This window comes from Hevea brasiliensis, chromosome 12 (genome assembly GCF_030052815.1).
Source record: "Hevea brasiliensis isolate MT/VB/25A 57/8 chromosome 12, ASM3005281v1, whole genome shotgun sequence".
NCBI lineage: Eukaryota > Viridiplantae > Streptophyta > Magnoliopsida > Malpighiales > Euphorbiaceae > Hevea > Hevea brasiliensis.
This window is the reverse complement of record NC_079504.1, coordinates 13,355,734-13,375,294: the sequence shown is the minus strand read 5'-3', so window position 1 is coordinate 13,375,294 and position 19,561 is coordinate 13,355,734. Positions and strand designations below refer to the sequence as shown.

The window sequence follows — 19,561 nt, the reverse complement described above, 5'->3', positions numbered from 1 at the left end:
GGAATGCCACCTCCACCTCCATCACCTCCTCCAGAACCACCCCTTCAGCAGCAGCCAGCTCCATCCAGTCCTTTAGCAGCACCTTTGGACAAGGGCAAAACCATAGAATTAGATTAGTTTTTATTTTGCTTTTGTTCAACTTCTAGGAGTTTTTCTTTTTAGATGTGCTGAAACAATTTTAGTTTGTCTTGAATTCTGTTTTCTTGAAGTTCAATTGGATGGCTATTCCATTAGTTTTTCATTGTTTCTCATTGCCTTTACTGCCCTTTTGTGCATACTTGTCAATACACTGTATATATTTACATACCTCTGCTGGTGTTTGCACATTTTTCCTTGATATATCATTATGCTACAGCTTTTCAATATACTGCACAGGCTATGAAACTCCTTATGCAAATGTTCTACATAGCCTAAGCAGTCCCTTATGCAACTCATGCCATACTGCACAGCTTATGCACTCTCCTTATGCACCTGTTCTGTACAACATTTATTCTGCATAACTTGTGCAACTTTCTTATGCATCACCATCATCTCTTGAATTCACATTTTGGATGCTAAAACACTGCTCTATACCAGGTAACTCTTTCTTGCTCTTAAATTTAACTATTCCTGGTTATTCCCTTTTGCTTTGAGTTTTGATGCTGCACTGCTTTAGACATTGAGGACAATGTCCAATTTTGAGTTTGGGGGTGTGCATTTTGATTTTTGCTACATTTTTCACATTTTGAGTATAGGAACATCTCATCCCATTCCATTTACATATGTATTGTAAATATTTTACATATACATCCATACATACATATACATAACACATTTACACACACATTATACACACTTAAAAATTGTACACACTACACACAAATAGATTTCCTCCATTTAGTTAATGCATTACTCATTTTTAGGAATCATGCATCATGAAATAAAATCTCTTGCCAAATCCCTTGAGTATTGAAAAGTTGCCTATGAGAGTGATTTGACTTACCTTTAGTTGGGTTTGTGGATTGAAAGTTTTCTAAGAGGTGCAAAGTTTTGAAGTGTTTATCCCTTGCCTATATCTTCTTAGCCAAAAAGCCACCCAACTAGTCCTTTAGAGATTGGAGTGTTTAGAGGGAGTTATTGGATATAAGGTAGTCAAATGATGTCTCACCAATCCTAGAACAAATTTTCTAAACCTTTCAAGGCGAAATACTAGCTTACACTTGAAAAGAGAGATGATTAGGCATTCTTTGATTTAAACCTTCTCATTTTAAACCTTTGGCCTTTTTCCTAATTAAAATTAACCCTTGCAAACCCCTTTGAGCCTTTTTATTCCCAATTTTTCTTGAAACCCTTATTGCTACCTAGCCAATGAACCAAACACTCCAACCCTTTTCATGAGGATAATTGAATATTAGGTACACTTTATACTCTGATATATATATAAAAAAAAAGAGAAAAAAAATATATATATATATATATATTAATGAAAGGGAGAAGAAATACTTGTCATCTTGTAAAAGTACTAGTATATGTGCTTTTCATTATTGTCATTCAAATTGAAAGAAATCCACCCAAAGTAATTAAAGGAAATGAGTTTGGGGGTGGCATTTTTAGGAACAATCATTAAGAGAAAATACAAGATACAAGTTTAAAGTATCAAAGTGTCCCTCCATTTTTATGTATTTTGTAAAATATGCTAGCACTTGACAATTCTTATTGTGTATTTCTCTCCTCCATATATATATATATATATATATATATATATATATAAAAGAAAGAAAAAGAAAAAAATAATAATAATAATAAAATAAGAAGTGTACCTTATATTTTTAAGATTGAAAATATTCTCATGCTTTGAATCCTTTTTCTCCTTTTTCTTCTTAGCCTCATTTTGAACCCCATGGCCCCATTACATCCCTAAAAAGACCTTTAATCTCTTGATAGTACTTGCTACATTAATGGAGATAGGAGTAGGGAATTTGCCTATGGGATTGAAAAATTTTCCATTCATTCATTCAATTCCATCATTCTATATAGAGACACTTTGACTATTGATTGTTCTAGAATTCCTTTTGAGCATGACTCTCTCTTTTGATTGGTTGGTTTGAGAATTTTGGATGATATTTGACTTGATGGCTAAGCGGTAAAAGTTTGGATAAGCATTAAATTCTGTGCATTTTTGAAGGATGGGTATATAGATTGTTGGTATGGCTAAAGATATGTTAAGTTACTTTAATAAGAGATTTTCATAGCTCTTTGGACAAGGCACCCCTAAAAATTGCATTATATTTTAAAGTTTTCTTGAGGACAAGCAAAAACTTGAGTTTGGGGGTATTTGATACATGCATTTTGCATAGTCATTTAGGTTTAATTTTATGGCCATTTTATTTGATTGTTAGTCACTTTTAGCTCATTTCATTAGTTATTTAGATAATTTTTCATGATTGCCAATTTTTGAATTAATTTGTAATTTTACTTTGTTTTGTAGGAAAAATAGTGTTTTTGAGGGACTAAAAAAAGAAAATTTTCCATTGAGGAGTGATTTCTACAGCCAAAGATGTCAAAAATAAGTTTCAAAGTTGAAGTATGCATTGGCCAAATTGCGCATAACTTGCCGCATAAGTTGTGCAGTTCTGCACAGGGAGAAGAAACAATTTTCCAAACCTGCCGAAATCTGCATAAGTTACTACATAACTTATGCAGATTCATGCCTTGCTTATGCAACCTCACGGAAACTGCATAACTTATGCAGTCTTGCACCCTGCTCATGCGACCGCAGAGAGCCCAGAACTAGTAAAAGCGCATAAGGGACTGCATAACTTATGCAGTCCATTTATGCAGTTTCATAAAGTCTTCATAATGAGCTCTGGTAGAAGATTCCCTCATAAAAACACACCTCAAACACAACATTTTAGGGCTACTTGTCAGAGAAAAAGATATAAATAGGCCCTTATCTCATTTTAGAAAGAGAGGAAAAAGAAAAGAAAAGGAGCAGTAGCAGAAGAGTCAAAAAGGGGAGCAAAAACGTCACCTCTCCATTTTCTAGACCAGATTTGGAGTTTTCTTTCCTTTGCATATTTCCTACCTTTCTTGTATTGGGTTTCTTAGTTCTTAGCTTAGATTAAAGATTTATTTCCATATTAACTCAGAATTTCTTATAAATATTATGGATAGTTAGTAGTTTTCATTAGATTCTGGGGTTGGGATGTAATATTTGAGATATTTTGTGGATTTTGATTGGGTAATCCATATTTTTTGGTTTTAATGAGTTTTATTCATTTCTTGTGTGCTCAATGACATGCTTAGTGTAGGATCCCATTAAGTGTTGTTCTTAATCCATGGTTGAAGCATCCAAAGGAGAAAGCCTTGTGATAGATAATCAAGAAATTGGACTTAATTAACTTAGATCTAGAAATAGACTAAAGATTAAGAGGATTTACAGATTAATTAAGAAACTTAATGGGTCATGATTAATTTTAACTCCACGAAAGTAGGATTAGATTGATTAAGACACTCTTTGTCCCACTCGAAAGGGTATTCAAAGGATTTAAGAATTAATCTCCTTAAAACCCATAAGTTCCACAAGATTGGATAACCAATTTAAAAATCTCAAAATAGCTTGAATATGAACTCCCGAACTCCGGAATCGCCCTTTTTATCATTGTTAATTTCTAATTAAATTTAATTACTTGTCATTTTAAATCTTGCCATATTTTAATTTGCTTATTTTAATTTGATGCAAATTTAGTTGAATCATTATATTGTTGAATAGATTATTAATTTTACACATATAGAATTCACACTTCAATATCTATCAATTTATTACTTTAATTTCAAAAATAGTTGAAATTAGTCAGAATTTTTATATCAAAAATTCAATCATTAACACAACTCCTCGTGGGAACAATATCTTTTCTATATCACTTGTACGACCTGTACACTTGCGATTGGGCGACAATTATCCTCTTATTAAAGGTTAGATCTAAGTTTTTCATTGGCCCTTTCAGAAGTTGCATTATTGTGGTGTGTACTATGCACGATGATTCGACCTCCTCGACCATAAGGAGTTAGAATCATCCTGAAGATGGCCCTTACGGATTAGTCTTGCATAGTTAGTGAGATAAAGAATGGGTTTTGAATAGTAAGAATTGTGATTTCAAATGGGATTTATGCATAATTGATTTTATTTGAATTAAGATTGGTTTCCATAAATTACTGGAATTACTTTAAATGTTCAGTTATGATTTGATAAATTGAATTTCTTGAGCAGAGTCATTTTAACAAATGATTTATTTTATTGATAACGAATATTTTGATTTTTGAAATTTTGATTGAATTTCAAGATTTCCGAATTCTTTGCTAAAATTTTAGTAAGGTATTGTATATTATGTTTTAAATTATGGTTGTGCACCACTGAGTTCACCTCTCAGCGATAACTTTATATGTTATCGCAGGTGAAAGTAAAGATAGAGTAGCCGAGTGAGATTTCCGGTAACTGCGCCTTGAAAACTCATTGGGATTAGCTTCGGGTATATTAGAGATATACCCTTATATATTAGATTTTGATATATGCATGTAATTATATGTATGTAAATTGTTTGAGCAGTTGTACAAGAACTTTTGTAATATTATTTTGGGTGTGCAAATAAAAATACAAATTATTATAATATTCAAATTTATTTCTGAGTTTTGTAATTAATGTAAATAATTAAATTTTTATATTTTGTGAATGAAAAATTATTCTCTTTTTTTTTAAATGAGATGCTTCGAATTGCGGTTGAATTTGAGTTGAGCTTCTTGTATGAGATTATGAGATGAAATGGATTTGTATTGGAGTTATGGTTGAGTAAAATTATTTGAAGTGTGTTTCTTTTCAGGTTTTGAAGAATTGTTTTCTCAAAATACAATCGGTACTCAGCCGGAATTTTTATAAAAATTACGGTAGTTTTAAATATCCAAAAGTTTTATTTGTGACTTAATGTCAATTAAAGATTTTTAATATTTGTAGAAAAAATTTACCCACTAACTTAAAAATGAATAGAAATTATTTTAAAATCTCTTGTTATTTAATGGATTACCGGTAGGCGAAGTACAGTAATTTGTTAAGTGTACTACGGAATCATGTTATACTTTACGGAGGAGTAAGGTATGACAGGACATATTATACTTTCAGCTGTCAGTATTTTTACTTATTGATATTATAAAAGATATAAAAATTCAATTTTATTAATAATTTAGTGTATTCCATTATTCAAACCACATAAATCACAACACAACAAATAAAAATTCACAAGTTTAAGACTGAATGCATAAAATCATATTATAGATAATTAAGCAATGGTTCAGGTGGGTGGTAGAATGATAATAAAAAAGAAATTATATTTTAATGAGTTAATTTCAGTCATTTTTATTAAAATTGTCCCTAAAACATTTAATTAAATTTAATTGAACATCGCTCAGGTTCCTCGATGAGGATAAAACGCAAGGATCCCTGGTGGACATTCTCGGACAGATATGGCTAATAGTCACCATTTGTATAAGCTCTGAAAGAGAAGGACGAAAGGGATCGAAATTGAAGGAGCAAGGGGCAGGCGGTGGAAAACAGAGGATTGTTTTAGGTTTATTAAGTTCGCTCAACCTTAAAACTACGTAGTTTTGAATAAGAATTTAAAAATTTTATTTTTTCTATTTTATTTGTTATTTTAAAAAATTAAGGAAATATTAATTATTTTTTAACTTTATTTTAATTATTATTATTTCAATATATTTATTTTTTTACATATTTTTACATTTTAATTATATTATAAAGAAATTTTAATTAATTTTAATATTATTTTTATAAAATGATATTATCTAATAATTTTTTGAAACTTGACTTTAAAATTTATTAAATAAAATATATAATAGATAAATTTTAAAGCCAAAAGTTATCGATTTCTAAGTGTAAATAAAAAAATTAGAAACCGACAGAAATCGGTTTCTATTTTGACTTTAAAATTTAGTAAATAAAATAGAAATTATATTGATTTTGAAACTGACAAAAATCAGTTTCTAAATAAAATTCGATTACAATTTAATTTTTGAAACCGAAAGTAAACGATTTCTAAACAACTTAAGGAATTAGAACCAATAGAAATCGATTTCTAGATAAAATTAGATTACAAATTAATTTTTGAAACCGAAATCAGTCAGTTTCTAAATAACAAAAGAATCAGAAACCGATATAAATCGGTTTCTATTTTGACTTTAAAATTTACTAAATAAAATAAAAATTATATTCATTTTGAAACCAATAGAAATCGGTTTCTAAATAAAATTAGATTACAATTTAATTTTTGAAATCGAAAGCAATCGGTTTCTAAATAATTTAAGGAATTAGAAACCAATATAAATTGGTTTCTATTTTAACTTTTAAATTTAATAAATAAAATAAAATTATATTAATTTTGAAACCGATATAAATCGGTTTCTAAATATAATTTTTGAAACCGACATAAATCAATTTCTAAATAACATAATGAATTAAAAACTTATATAAATCGGTTTCTAATTTGACTTTAAAATTCAATCAATAAAATTGATAATAGATTTATTTTGAAACCGAAGTTAATCGGTTGATCAATTTACCTTTAAGAAATTAGAAACTGATACATACATTTTGCATAGTCATTTAGGTTTAATTTCAAGGCCATTTTATTTGATTATTAGTCACTTTTAGCTAATTTCATTAGTTATTTAGATAGTTTTTCATAATTGCTAATTTTTTGGATTAATTTATAATTTTACTTTGTTTTGTAGGTAAAATGATGTTTTTGAGGGACTAAAAAGAAATTTTGCCATTGAGGAGTGATTTCTACAGCCAAAGATGTCAAAAACAAGTTTCAAAGTTGAAGTATGCATTGGCCAAATTGCGCATAACTTGCCGCATAAGTTGTGCAGTTCTGCATAAGGAGAAGAAACAATGTCCCAAACCTGTCGAAATCTGCATAAGTTGCCGCATAACTTATGCAGATTTGTGCCTTGCTTATGCGACCTCACGGAAAACTGTATAACTTATGCAGTCTTGCACCCTGCTCATGCAGTTTCGCACAGAGAGCCAGAAACCAGCCGAAAATTGCATAAGGGACTGCATAACTTATGCAGTCCCATAAAGACTTCATAATGAGCTGGCAGAAGATTCTCTCAGAAAATCACACCTCAAACACACCATTTTAGGGCTCCTTGTCAGAGAAAAAGATATAAAAAGGCCCTTATCCCATTTTAGAAAGGGGAGGAAAAAGAAAAGAAGAGGAGCAGCAGCTGAAGAGTAAAAAAGGGGAGCTAAAATGTCACCCCCTCCATTTCCAGACAGATTTGGAGTTTTCTTTCCTTTCTTGCATATTTTCTATCTTTCTTGTATTGGGTTTCTTTAGTTTTAGTTTATTTTCATGATTTATTTCCTCTTTTACTTAGAATTTCTTGTGTTAAACATGGATTGTGAGTAGTTTTCTTTGATTCTGGAGTAAGGGATGTAATATTTTAGTTATTTTTGTGGATTTGAACTGAATTAGTCCCAATTTAATGAAATTTATGAGGTTTAATCCATTTCTTGTGTGCTTATTCACATGCTTAATGAAGAGCCCCATTAAGTTATGTTCTTAATCCTTGGTTGAAGCACCGAAAGAAGAAAACCAAGTGATAGTTAATCAAGAAATTGGACTTAATTAACTTAGATCTAGAAATAGACTAAGGGTTAAGAGGGTTTTAATAGATTGATTAAAGAACCTAACGGGTCTTGGTTAATTTTAACTCCACAAAAGTAGGATTAAGTTAATTAAGGCACTCTTTGTCTCACTCGAAAAAGTTTTCAAAGGATTTTAGAATTAATCTCCTTTAAACCCATAAATTTCATAGATTGGGCTAGCTTGGGAAAATCCCAAAATGACTTAAATATGAACTCTTAACTCCAGAATCGTCTTTTATCAATTATTGCTTGGAATTTTACTTTTGAGTGTTTAGTTTAATCTCATTTTATTAATTTTCATTATTAATATTATCAATTTCTTTATTTTGCGAATTATTAAATTAGTCATTGTTTGAATTTAATTTTGCATTTTCATACCTTATGCTTCAAATTCCTAAATTGCTTTTATTAATTTGATTAAAATACACTTTTAACATATTTTATTTTACATCAAAAATTCAATCATTAACACAACTCCTCGTAGGAACGATATCTTTTTCTATACTACTTGAACGACTCGTGCACTTGCGGTTGGGACACATCAGAAACTGATTATATTCGGTTTCTAATATGACTTAAATATAATGAAACTAATTTTGAGCTTTTAAATTAGAAATAGAAAATGATTCGGTTTCATATGTCGGTTTATAATCTGTTTCTAAACCGATGCTAAATTTACCACCAAATCGTGCCACGCAATTTAGAAACCGATATGTTTTCATTTCAAACTTCGGTTTCAAATCGGTTTCGAATCGGTTTCGAATATATTTGATCAATTCTTCTCAATTACCGTTTCAAAAGCCATTTTAAATTGTAAACCGACATATATCCGTTTCTAAATTCAGTTTCTGTTTTGATATTTTTTTGTATTTAAATAATATCAGATTTCAATTTGTGAATAAAAATCCCTCAACATTATAATACTAATAAATCAATAAAATATCTCACAAAAAAATCAATAAAATAGAAAAGACAAAAAATTGTAATTAAGTAAATATTTAGTTCTACTACAATAGTTTGTGTTTTATATTAAATTATCATATTATAATTGTTGTTTTCCATGTTAAATCAAAGATTTTTATATTTTAGAAGGTTTATCTCAATTGCTTGTTTATTTATAAAATATTCAGAATAACAAAAGAGAATACTAGAAAGATTTTGTTGGAAATGTCCCACATCATAAAAATATATAAAAAAAATACTAAATATAAATAAAAAATGCTAAATATAAATAATTAGATTGCAATATTAAATAGGATAATTATTTTGATGTGTTAATCAAATCAATCATTTATATTTAATTGAAAAAATAAAATTAATTATAAAAAAAAACACTTATTTATCTCTTGCCTATATTATATTTAAATAATTTCTTTTAAAAATTTTTATCCCAATTACATTTTATATCAAATTTATTCATAGAAGAATATCCCAATTACATTTTATATGAAATTTATTCATAGAAGAATATCCCAATTACATTTTATCTCAAATTTATTCATAGAAGAATATTAATTATGTTTATGGGTCTATTACATGATTAAATTCAATTTTCATAACATATACTATTTTTAAGTTTAATAGAATCATTCTATATTAGTAAAATTGTGGATAAACATGTGAATTATTGTTAAGAATATTATAAAAAAATCTCATTTGTTGGAATTTTCTAACATTATTATACTGATTCTTATAATAATTTATAATCACTAAATTCAAAAAGGCATAAGTTAATTGCAATTTTAATACTATTATTTAAAATATATTATTGAATTCATAAATAATTATAAATTTTACTTTAGCACATATAGTTTTCTAACTAAAACTCCCTTAACTAATAGTTGTGAAGTGATGCTAGTGGGGTCAATTTGAGTAATTTTTTTTATGTTTAAGTTAGTAACTAGAGAAAAATAGCGTATTTTACTGTAAAAGCTTGAGCTCCTTGCATAAGTAGGGGCCGATGTAAATGGATGGTAAGGGTCCCTAACCCCTTTTTTTTTTTAATTATAAATTAAGCTGCTCTTTTAAACAAAATAATTAAATTATTAAAAATTTTAATTTCAGTTTAATTTTTGTTAAGTGACTCTAAAATTTCTGTAAATTTGAGAATAATCGTTTTTATGAAACTTAATATTTAACTTTTCATGGCATAAAAATTTGTATTTATTATTTATTATAATAATTATAAATTATTATTTTACAGCTATAATTAATTTAAAAATATCTCTATGCACACTCAAACTTTTACAACCTAAATTTAGTTTTTTTTTTATAACATTTTAACTCTTTAATAAAGTATCATTATAAAGTTGACATTTTTCATTGATGTATTGACTCTCAATTTCTCCAAAAATAAGTATAATAGCTATATAATAGAATTGCTTCTTCTTAATGCAATTTTCTATTAAAGAAAATGTGTGCACCATTTAGAATTAAATGACATGTGCCGATTGAAAAAAAAATTATCTCTGACTATTTACTATTATATAATAAAAATTTTATTAAAAATTTTACTGTAAATTCACTTATGGATAATTTTTGTGATATAATATGTTCTTTTTTTTAACATGTTGCATATAATCGTAAAGATAAATTGATATTTAAATATTGATCCTTTTAAGAGTGTGATCATAATATATTCAAAGTGAGATATGAAATCGCTCTTAAAATAAGAGACTAATCTGATAGTATTTATATTATATTTAAATTTTATATATTTAAGTATTTTTTAAGGCGATGCTGTATGAAGTTTACTTAGATTTAATTATCAATACAATTAACTTTAATTCAATATATAATTTACCTATGATGATTTAATGCATAAAACATTTTTTTTTAAAAAATCAAATCGTTTAAAATGTAATTCAAACATTAATTATTTTTAAAAATTAAATACTTACATTTTCTGATAAAAAAAATACTTAAATGTGATCTACTACATGATATGAGTTTTGTAATTATTTTTATTATAAATTGCAAGATATCAAAATTCAAGAACAAAATTTCTTCAAGCGAGAATCATTTTTGCCCCTTAATTAAAAATTCTAGCTTCACCAGAGTATGTAATGTTCTGCCAAACACACAAGTACACCTTATGGGATTTGTTAACATTAACCTTCAACCTCATTCTGTTAGTTTTTAGAAGCTGTAGATAAGGAAATGTTGATTTGGTTCTTCTTGATTTACATATATTTTTATCCAATTTTTTAAAATATTTATTTTGCCATAATTTAATAACAGGACTGCAATGTCTTCTAGCTCTTCAATCTATGAATGAATTCTTTAAAGAGTTAATGGCAGCTTTCAAGAACTGAAGTTAATAGGGCACATTTTATCCAAGGATAAATCCTTTACAGGAATTGGTATACACGGGCTTTGATTTTTAATTATTTACAAGAATTAAGCCATGTTGAAATATATTTTTCTAAAAAAAAAAATTATTAAGATCACTATATGGATGAAGAATCCCTGCAATGACATGGAATCTTAGACCCAGAAAGAAAAATCTAATGAACAGAATTGTGCATCCCTTTCTTGAAATTGCTATTAAATACTTATTTGATAAAGCAGCAAGTGCTAGATATGGTGTCTAAATGCCAAATAATTCATAATGAAGAGAATCTTATAAATATTTTTCAAAAATTTCTGTACACTAGATCAATTACAAAAACAGAATATAATGAGTTTTAGAAGCTGCAGATTGGTAATTGTTGACTTGTAATTGCTTGATGAGGATCGATAAATGATGAGCAGCGAATGCTAGCCATGGATATTAGCAGTGCTTTCTCTACATCTTTAGTCATACGCCATTGGCTTAAATCAATTATGTACTCCATAAAGCCTGCATCACATGGCAGTATGAGAGGACTATTTCTTGCCAATCCAAACTCTTCTTCAGCGAGCTCGAATAGTTCTTTGACAATATCTTTGTCAAGATATTCTAAAGGAAGCACAAAGCGTGTTTGATCAATTGAGTACACCACAGAGTGACCTTTCTCGACTGCGCAACAACTTTCTGCATCCACAATCTCATTGTCGCTTGGCAGTGCTATTGCTTTTCCCTTAGAGAAACCATCCTCTGCCATTTCCTTGCCAGTTTGATAAGCTTTTTGGCACTGATCATCTTGTTAATTTAGCTTTTAAGATGGTAGGAAAAGAAAGGCTTCAAGTCTTAGAACACTTGCTTTGCAGAAGGTAATGAAGTGAGTTGGTTATATATGTAAATAGCCAGAGGCAGTACCTTAAATGGGGCCTCCATAGGCAAGGTAACATGGGAAGCAAAACCATGTGATAAAGCAGATATGAGGAGATATTAAGGGGGGTAGGCATGTTTGTTTTTTTTTTTGACTATCTACACACAAAGGTGAAGCCTAGAAAGGGTGTTACACATGATATATCTATCTTTCTGCAGACTGTTTTAGTAACAAATGGGTCTCAAATAAGCTGATATCTGACGAACACAACTCATACAAATTTTATGAACCAAAGAAACCCATAAAAAATTACTTGGTGAATACCAATACATATCATTAGCGATTTGTGCCAGTTGGCATAGTGTTGCAAACATCATATACCCCCTTTGTAAACTATAATTTTACAAGAATTTAATTCAATTGATTTTTTTTTTTTTTATCAATTCTCATATTTGAAATGACAGAATTTAATTCTTTAAATTTAAAAAAATAATTCAATTTAAAAGAAATAAAATTCACAAATGATTGCTAGAAAAAAAATTTTTTTTTTTACAAATGATTTATTCCAAATGAACTAAATAGCTAAGAAACCATTGACATAAATTTCAAAAATTAGTTATGAGCATTGGACTAGCTGATGCTTAAGAATTGGTGCTCCATTTCTAAAACAAGGGTGTATATATATTTATTTTCACTTATTTCAATAGGAAATTTATCAACTTTAAGCTAATGATTATAAATAATTAAAATAAATGTATGAAAAGTAAAAATTAAAATTTTTTTCTCCCAATTACATTATTGTAGCAAATTTTTTCAAAGAAGAACATTAGTTATTATGCGTCTATATTATGATTAAATTCAATTTTCATAACATATATTTCCAAGTTTAATAATGGACTCATTCTATATTAATAAAATTGTGGATAAATTAAGATGTGATTTATTTTAAGAATATTATTAAAAAATTCTATTTTTGGAGTTTTCTAGCAATATTATATTGATTCTTTGTAATCATTTAGAATCAATAATTATAAAAATTCATAAAGTATAATTTAATTGCAATTTTAATACTATTTAAAATATTATTATTGAAATCATAGATAATTATAAATTTTACTTTGGCATAATTTTTTTAGCTAAAAACTATCTTAGTTTTTAAAAATTGCTTAGATTTGTCTAATCTGATTTGATTTAATAGTTAAATGCACATCACTCATTTAACAGAGTTAAATTTAAATCCTCAATATCTCAATAGTCAATCCTCTACTTAGAAAAAAGTTTGCTTATATTTAGTTTTCAATATAATAAACTTTACTTAAATATATAATTTAGCTTTGATGATTTAATATATAAAAAAAACTTTTGAAAAAAAAATCGTTTAAATATAAATTAAATATTAATTATTTTTTAAAATTAAATACTTAAATTTAATCTAGTTCATGATAAGAGTTTTGTAATTATTTTTATTATAAATGGCAAGATTTGAAAATTCAAGGAGAGAAATTCTTAAGTGAGAATCATTTTTGTCCCCTTAATTAAAAGTTCTAGCTTATGTAATATTCTGCTAAATACATAAGTACATCTTCAGGGATTTGCCAATATTAACCTTGAACCTCATTTTTTTTTTTTCAGAGTGAGAAGTGTTTAGAGCCTGTAGATAAGGCAATTAATGTTGATTTGGTTGTTCTTGATTTATATAAAATAATAATAATAATAATAATAATAATAATAATAATAATAATAATAATAATAATAATAACTGGTTGCTGTGGACATGATAAACTTCGATGAGAGAAAAATTAGACTGGTTAGGTATATTTTTTGCCATAATTTAATAACAGGACCCACAATGTCTTCGAGCTCTTCAATCTATGAATGAATTCTTTAAAGAGTTGATGGCAGATTTCAAGAACTGAAGACATTTTATCTAAGGATAAATCCTTTACAGGAATCGGTATATAGGGGCTTTGATTTTTAATCATTTACAAGAATTAAGCCATGGTGAAATATATTTTTTAAAAAGAAATTATTAAGATCACTATGTGGATGAAGAATCCCTGCAATGACATGGAAATCTTAGACCCAGAAAGAAAAATCTAATGAATAAAAGTGCGCATCCCTTGCTTGGAATTGCTTGTAAATAGTTATTTGATAAAGCAGTAAGTGCTAGATATGGTATATAAACGCTAAATGATTCATAATGAAGAGAATCTTACAAATCTTTTTAAAAATCTCTGTACACTTATGTAGATCAATTACAAAAACAGAATATAATGAGTTCTAGAAACTGCAGATTGGTAATTTTTGACTTGTAATTGCTTGATGAGGATCATTAGATGATGAGCAGCGAATGCTAGCCATGGATATTAGCAATGCTTTCTCTACATCTTTAGTCATACGCCTTTGAATTAAATCGATTATGTACTCCATAAAGCAGGCATCACATGGCAGTATGAGAGGACTATTGCTTGCCAATCCAAACTCTTCTTCAGCGAGATCGAATAGTTCTTTGACGATACCATTGTTAAGATATTCTAAAGGAAGCACAAAGCGTCTTTGATCAATTGAGTACACCACAAAGTGACCCTTCTCAGCTGTGTACGATGTGCTACAAGTTTCTGCATCCACAATCACAGTGTTTCTTGGCATTGTGATTGCTTTTCGCCTTAGAGAAACCATCCTCTGCCATTTCCTTGCCAGTTTGATAAGCTTTTTGGCAGTGATCATCTTGTTAATCTAGCTTTTAAGATGGTAGAAAAAGAAGGGCTTCAAGTCTTAGAACACTTGCTTCTATTTTTGTGTTATGCAGGAGGTAATGAAGTGGGTTGATTATATATGCATATAGCCAGAGGCAGTTCCTCAAATGGGGCCTCCATAGGCAAGGTAACATGGGAAGCAAAACCATGTGACAATGAAGAAATGAGGAGATTTTAGAGGGGTAGGCATGTTTGTTTTTGTTTGGCAATCTGCACACAAAGGTGGAGCACAGAAAGGGAGTCACGCATGATATGTATCTATTTTTCTGCAGACTGATTTAGCAACAAATAGGTCCGAAATAAGCTGATATCCCATGTTTACAACTCACAACAAACTTATGAACCACAGAAGCTCATGACAAATTGCTTGGTGAATAACAATATATACTTAACAATTTCTTCAGGTTGGCAGAGTGGTGCTTGCTTGATTCTATACATAAATGTGGCAGAACACCTAACATGTCGAACTGCCTAATCCAGTGTATATATAGGGAGAGGGTCTCTTGCATGTTTCTACTTGGATAAGAGTGTTGATTTCTAGTAATAATAGAAAACTTTATCAAAAAAATAAACCATTGAGAAACTTACCCAAAAATTTCAATAGAACACTACAGCATGAATTGTATACTAAATCCACAAGCTGCACAGGCTAAAGTTAAACAAAAAATGTTGATTTGATTGAAAGAGATTTAATTACTCGGTGATTTTTCACTGGCAGCTGTATTTTCGCTTTGGACCAAATGAGTTATCTATTTCTCCTGGAAAAACAGTCAGAACATCAGCAATATTTTTCTAATATGTCTCTACAATTGTTTGGATCATTACATAATCAAAACATACTGTGTTTCAGAAGCTGCAGACAAGTATTTTTTGCCATTTATCTGCTTGATGGGGATACAAAGATGATGAACAATGACTCCTAGCCATGGACATAAGCAGTGCTTTCTCTACTTGTTTAGTTGCATTCCTTCGGATTAAATCCATTAATCTTGTTAATAATGATCATCTTGTTAATCTGCAAATGAAGGGTGTACGTGTTTGTGCAAGATTTTGAATTATAAAAATGGAGACCTTCAGGTTTTAGAACACTAAGAGCTTGAGTATTTCTTGAATGTTTAAAAGCTTAAAAAGCACTAAATACTTATAAGATAATTTTCATAAACAAAGCTAAACATCCTTAAAATAATATCATCCAAAAGAATTAATTTTATTTATTTTAATAATAAACTTTAGTTTAGTAATATTAGAGTTGTCTGTAGGGTCACGATTATTTAAAAAAAAAAAAAAAAAAAAAAAAAAAAAAAAGCTCACTTTTCTTTTTCTTTAACATGATTGAGTTGGAGTCTTGAATGATGGCTGATTTTAATGGGAGAGGAGGATTTGGGCTAGATGTTGGCTTAGCAATTGGGCTTGAGACTCAAGAACTTGACAAGGCCCAACCCAACGAGCATCATCTGGCTGATCTTTTTCCATACCACCCCTGCCGCTGGTTTTTTTCCTTTATTTTATGTAATTAAAGCTGAAGCTGTCCCTACTTAATGGAAGCTCAGTCAGACAAAATCAATCAACCCTGTAATTATCTCGCAGCCGTCCAACCTTTTCAAAATCATTTATCATTGGCCTACGAAAGATCACAGTCCATGGGCCCACGCAGGGGTGGGCCGACCATGACCAACAGAAGACACGTGTAGGGATAATAAACGAACACATCCTTCACAACCAACTCGTGATGGAGGTTTTAGGAGTTAAATAAGTTATAACTTTGTGTCCTTTCAGGTTACACGTTCTGTTTGGCAATTGGCCATTGGTCCGAATTTTCGGTTATTTTATAGTGAGTGTGTAACCGACATTCACCTCATTATTCTTTATTTATTTATTAAATACATTGTTCCGTCCATGGCTCGGTTTCTTTTTCTCATTAAATTAACCATATCATAATCAACTCCCACAATAATTAAATCTTTTTTAATTATTTTTTTTTTACTCTCTTAGCCCACTTTTACTTGTTGCTTCCTCCCTCTTGCGGTAAATTATACAAAAATTAATATATATAATAATTTAAAATTAATTATTAATTATGATAAATTTTATATAATTTTTATCATAATCAATAATTATAATAAAATTAATATGTATACATCATAAAATAAAAATTATATTCTCATAAAGATAAACTTATTTTTCTTTTTTTATCTATTTTAAATTATAAGTCACTTTCTTTTTTTTTAAACAATAATTTTTGTTTACTTATTAATATATTTTTATTTAATATATATTAAAAAAGTAAAATTCACCGGTTTTCTTATAAATGAATTTTCCACTAATCTTTTAAAGGAAAAAAGTATAATTTAATAATATAAATTATTTAATTTTTAATAAAATAATACAAATGAATGATATATTAGAAAAAAACTAAATAAAATTTATTATTTTAATTATATTAATTACATTTTCTTAATCTATATAAAAGTAAAAGTAAGTTTATATTTGTGAGACAGATAGAATATTTCTTTAATAGTTATTTTATTTCAAAATATTTATTATTTTGAAATAATTAATTAATATTAATTAATTTTGCTTATTTTTACCTTCACATGTACTAAACATAATAATTATTTTTTATAGTTTTTTTAAAAACAATTTTATCTTTGCTATCTTAATTAGATGAAATAAAGGATAATTAGTTGAATTAGAGAGTATTTTATTATGGTTGAGGTGATTTATTTGCTTCTTTAATTATTGTGTAAAAATTTCAAATTTTTACATTTTTTTAATTTTATAAAATTACAGTTTTAAAAAAAAATTGAAATATTACATTATTTACATTCTACTTGGTAATTTATTTGCTTCTTTAATTACTGTGTAAAAATGAAGAGAGGAAAAATACTTTAAAAAATGAAAAAAATATTTTTTTATTTGAGAAAGATTAAAAAATTTAGTAATATCTCAAATTTTTAAAATATTTCAACATATACTTTAGTAAAATTAAAATATACATAGCATAAACTCTGATTATACTTGATATGGTGATCGATTAATTAAAATTTAAAAAATATTTTAATTTTACAACAAATATTATAAAATGTTTATAAAAATTAATGTGTCATGAAGATTTTAAAAATTTTGGGTGTGAAGATAATTTATGGGTTAAGCCAAATTTAAATTAATTTATAAAAATTTTCCGCCCACTGGGAAGGCTGCAGTGGCAACGCACGTTTTGAAGGAGTCAACGCTTGCGCAAGGCAATACCTTTACCAAGCGAATCACAATTCACAAACGAGCAACGAATGCCATGCATCGCATCCTGATACATAATGATCATCACCATCATCGAATCATATTGCACCACATGCACGGCCGGGCAAGGAGTGGACCCCACAGCAGACCATGAGGGCAAGTGGTTCAAAAAACTCAAGGTCTAAAGCAAGATATATTCCTAACACAGCATTTTGCCACGTGTTGTAGTGATTTCTAGTCCTTTATATATCTATACCTCTTCTCTGATTGGTCACACGTCACCCATCGCTTAATATATTTTCCTTTATTTTTTTTAATTTTTTAGGTAATTTACTTTGTTACTATTTAAAAGCAAAATATCTAACAAGGATGCTGGGCGGGGCGTCTAGCTCCAGATATTTATGGGATCTCACCGTAATCTCTGCCCGCGAATTCCCAGCCACCTAAACTGGTTACGTGTCGCGTAGATGATGGTACGATGCTTTTTGCACAACGGTTGACCGTTGCCCTGCTAAGGGTACACGTGGAGAAATCAATTTGTGCTAGATGCCAAGTTAGACGCCTAGGGAAAATGGAATCGTTTGGTTTTTGGTAAATGTCAGAAAATAAACCCAAAATTACATGCTTCAATTTAAAATTTATTTTTTATTATTAATTTTTTTATTATATTTAATTCTCTTATTCTTATATATATATATATATATATGTATATATATATAAATTGTAACTCATTAAAATACACAAATATATAATATAAATATACTTTCTTTCATGATATCAGAGCCATAATTTTATACTCGTGACATACTTGCTTTGAATCTTTTGGGGTATTTGATTACTTTTTTTTTTTAGGCTTTCTTTGATTGGTTTTCATCTTCTCATTCCATTTTTTGTCCAGTAGTAATTATTCACAGTACCTATTTATTTTCACTTTGGCTTTATCTCACAATTCTGTTTTCATTGAAAAATTTGATGTGTCACAGCCTATTGGCACCATTTTGAATGGATCCAACTATGTTCTTTGATCCCAAGAAATGTCTAGCTTTCTCAAAGGACATAAGCTATGGCGTTATGTCACTGGTGATGCCACGAAACACACTGTAATCAAAGGTGAAGATGAATCTAAATATGTCTACCGCCTTGAATAATGGGATTGTAAGAATCATCAAATTCTTACTTGGCTACGTAACACCTGTGTTCCATCCATCAAACTCCAATTTGGACGATTTGACACTACCAAAGAAGTTTGGGACTTACTGGTCAAGCGTTACTCCACTACGAATGCTATTCATCGATTTCAACTCTAAGGTACTTTTCACCGCATGCACCAAAAATCAGGTCAGTCTATTAATGATTTTTTGTCTAAAATGACTGCTCTATGGGATCAATTGTCATCATCTGAACTACTTTGGCATGACACTCGTAATGTTGAACTCTATGCTAAAGAAAGAGATGAATTTTGGGTTTACCAATTTACCTTGGCTTTAAATGATGAATTTGAGTCAGTCAGATCCTCTCTGTTACATAGAGATCCTTTTCCCAAACTTGAGACTGTAGTTACAGAATTACTGGTTGAAGAAGCTCGTCTTGCTATCTTGAAATCTCAGCAGTCTATTATCAATACTGACACAGTGTTAGCAACACCAGCATCTTCTTAATCACAAAAAGTGACT

At 28.8% G+C, this 19,561-nt stretch overlaps 2 protein-coding genes across 2 annotated transcripts; both read right to left on the bottom strand.

Moving 5' to 3' along the window:
* Positions 1 to 11,388: 11,388 nt before the first annotated feature.
* LOC131171107 (auxin-responsive protein SAUR63-like) lies at positions 11,389 to 11,869 on the bottom strand. Its single transcript, XM_058130561.1, has one exon. The coding sequence runs from the start codon at positions 11,785 to 11,787 to the stop codon at positions 11,389 to 11,391; it is 399 nt and encodes a 132-aa protein (XP_057986544.1). The 5' UTR covers positions 11,788 to 11,869.
* Positions 11,870 to 14,068: 2,199 nt separating this feature from the next.
* Positions 14,069 to 15,134, bottom strand: LOC110637976 (auxin-responsive protein SAUR63-like). Its single transcript, XM_021788365.2, has one exon. It carries the CDS (start codon positions 14,620 to 14,622, stop codon positions 14,176 to 14,178), a length of 447 nt encoding a protein of 148 aa, XP_021644057.2. The 5' UTR covers positions 14,623 to 15,134; the 3' UTR covers positions 14,069 to 14,175.
* Between the last annotated feature and the right edge of the window lie 4,427 nt (positions 15,135 to 19,561).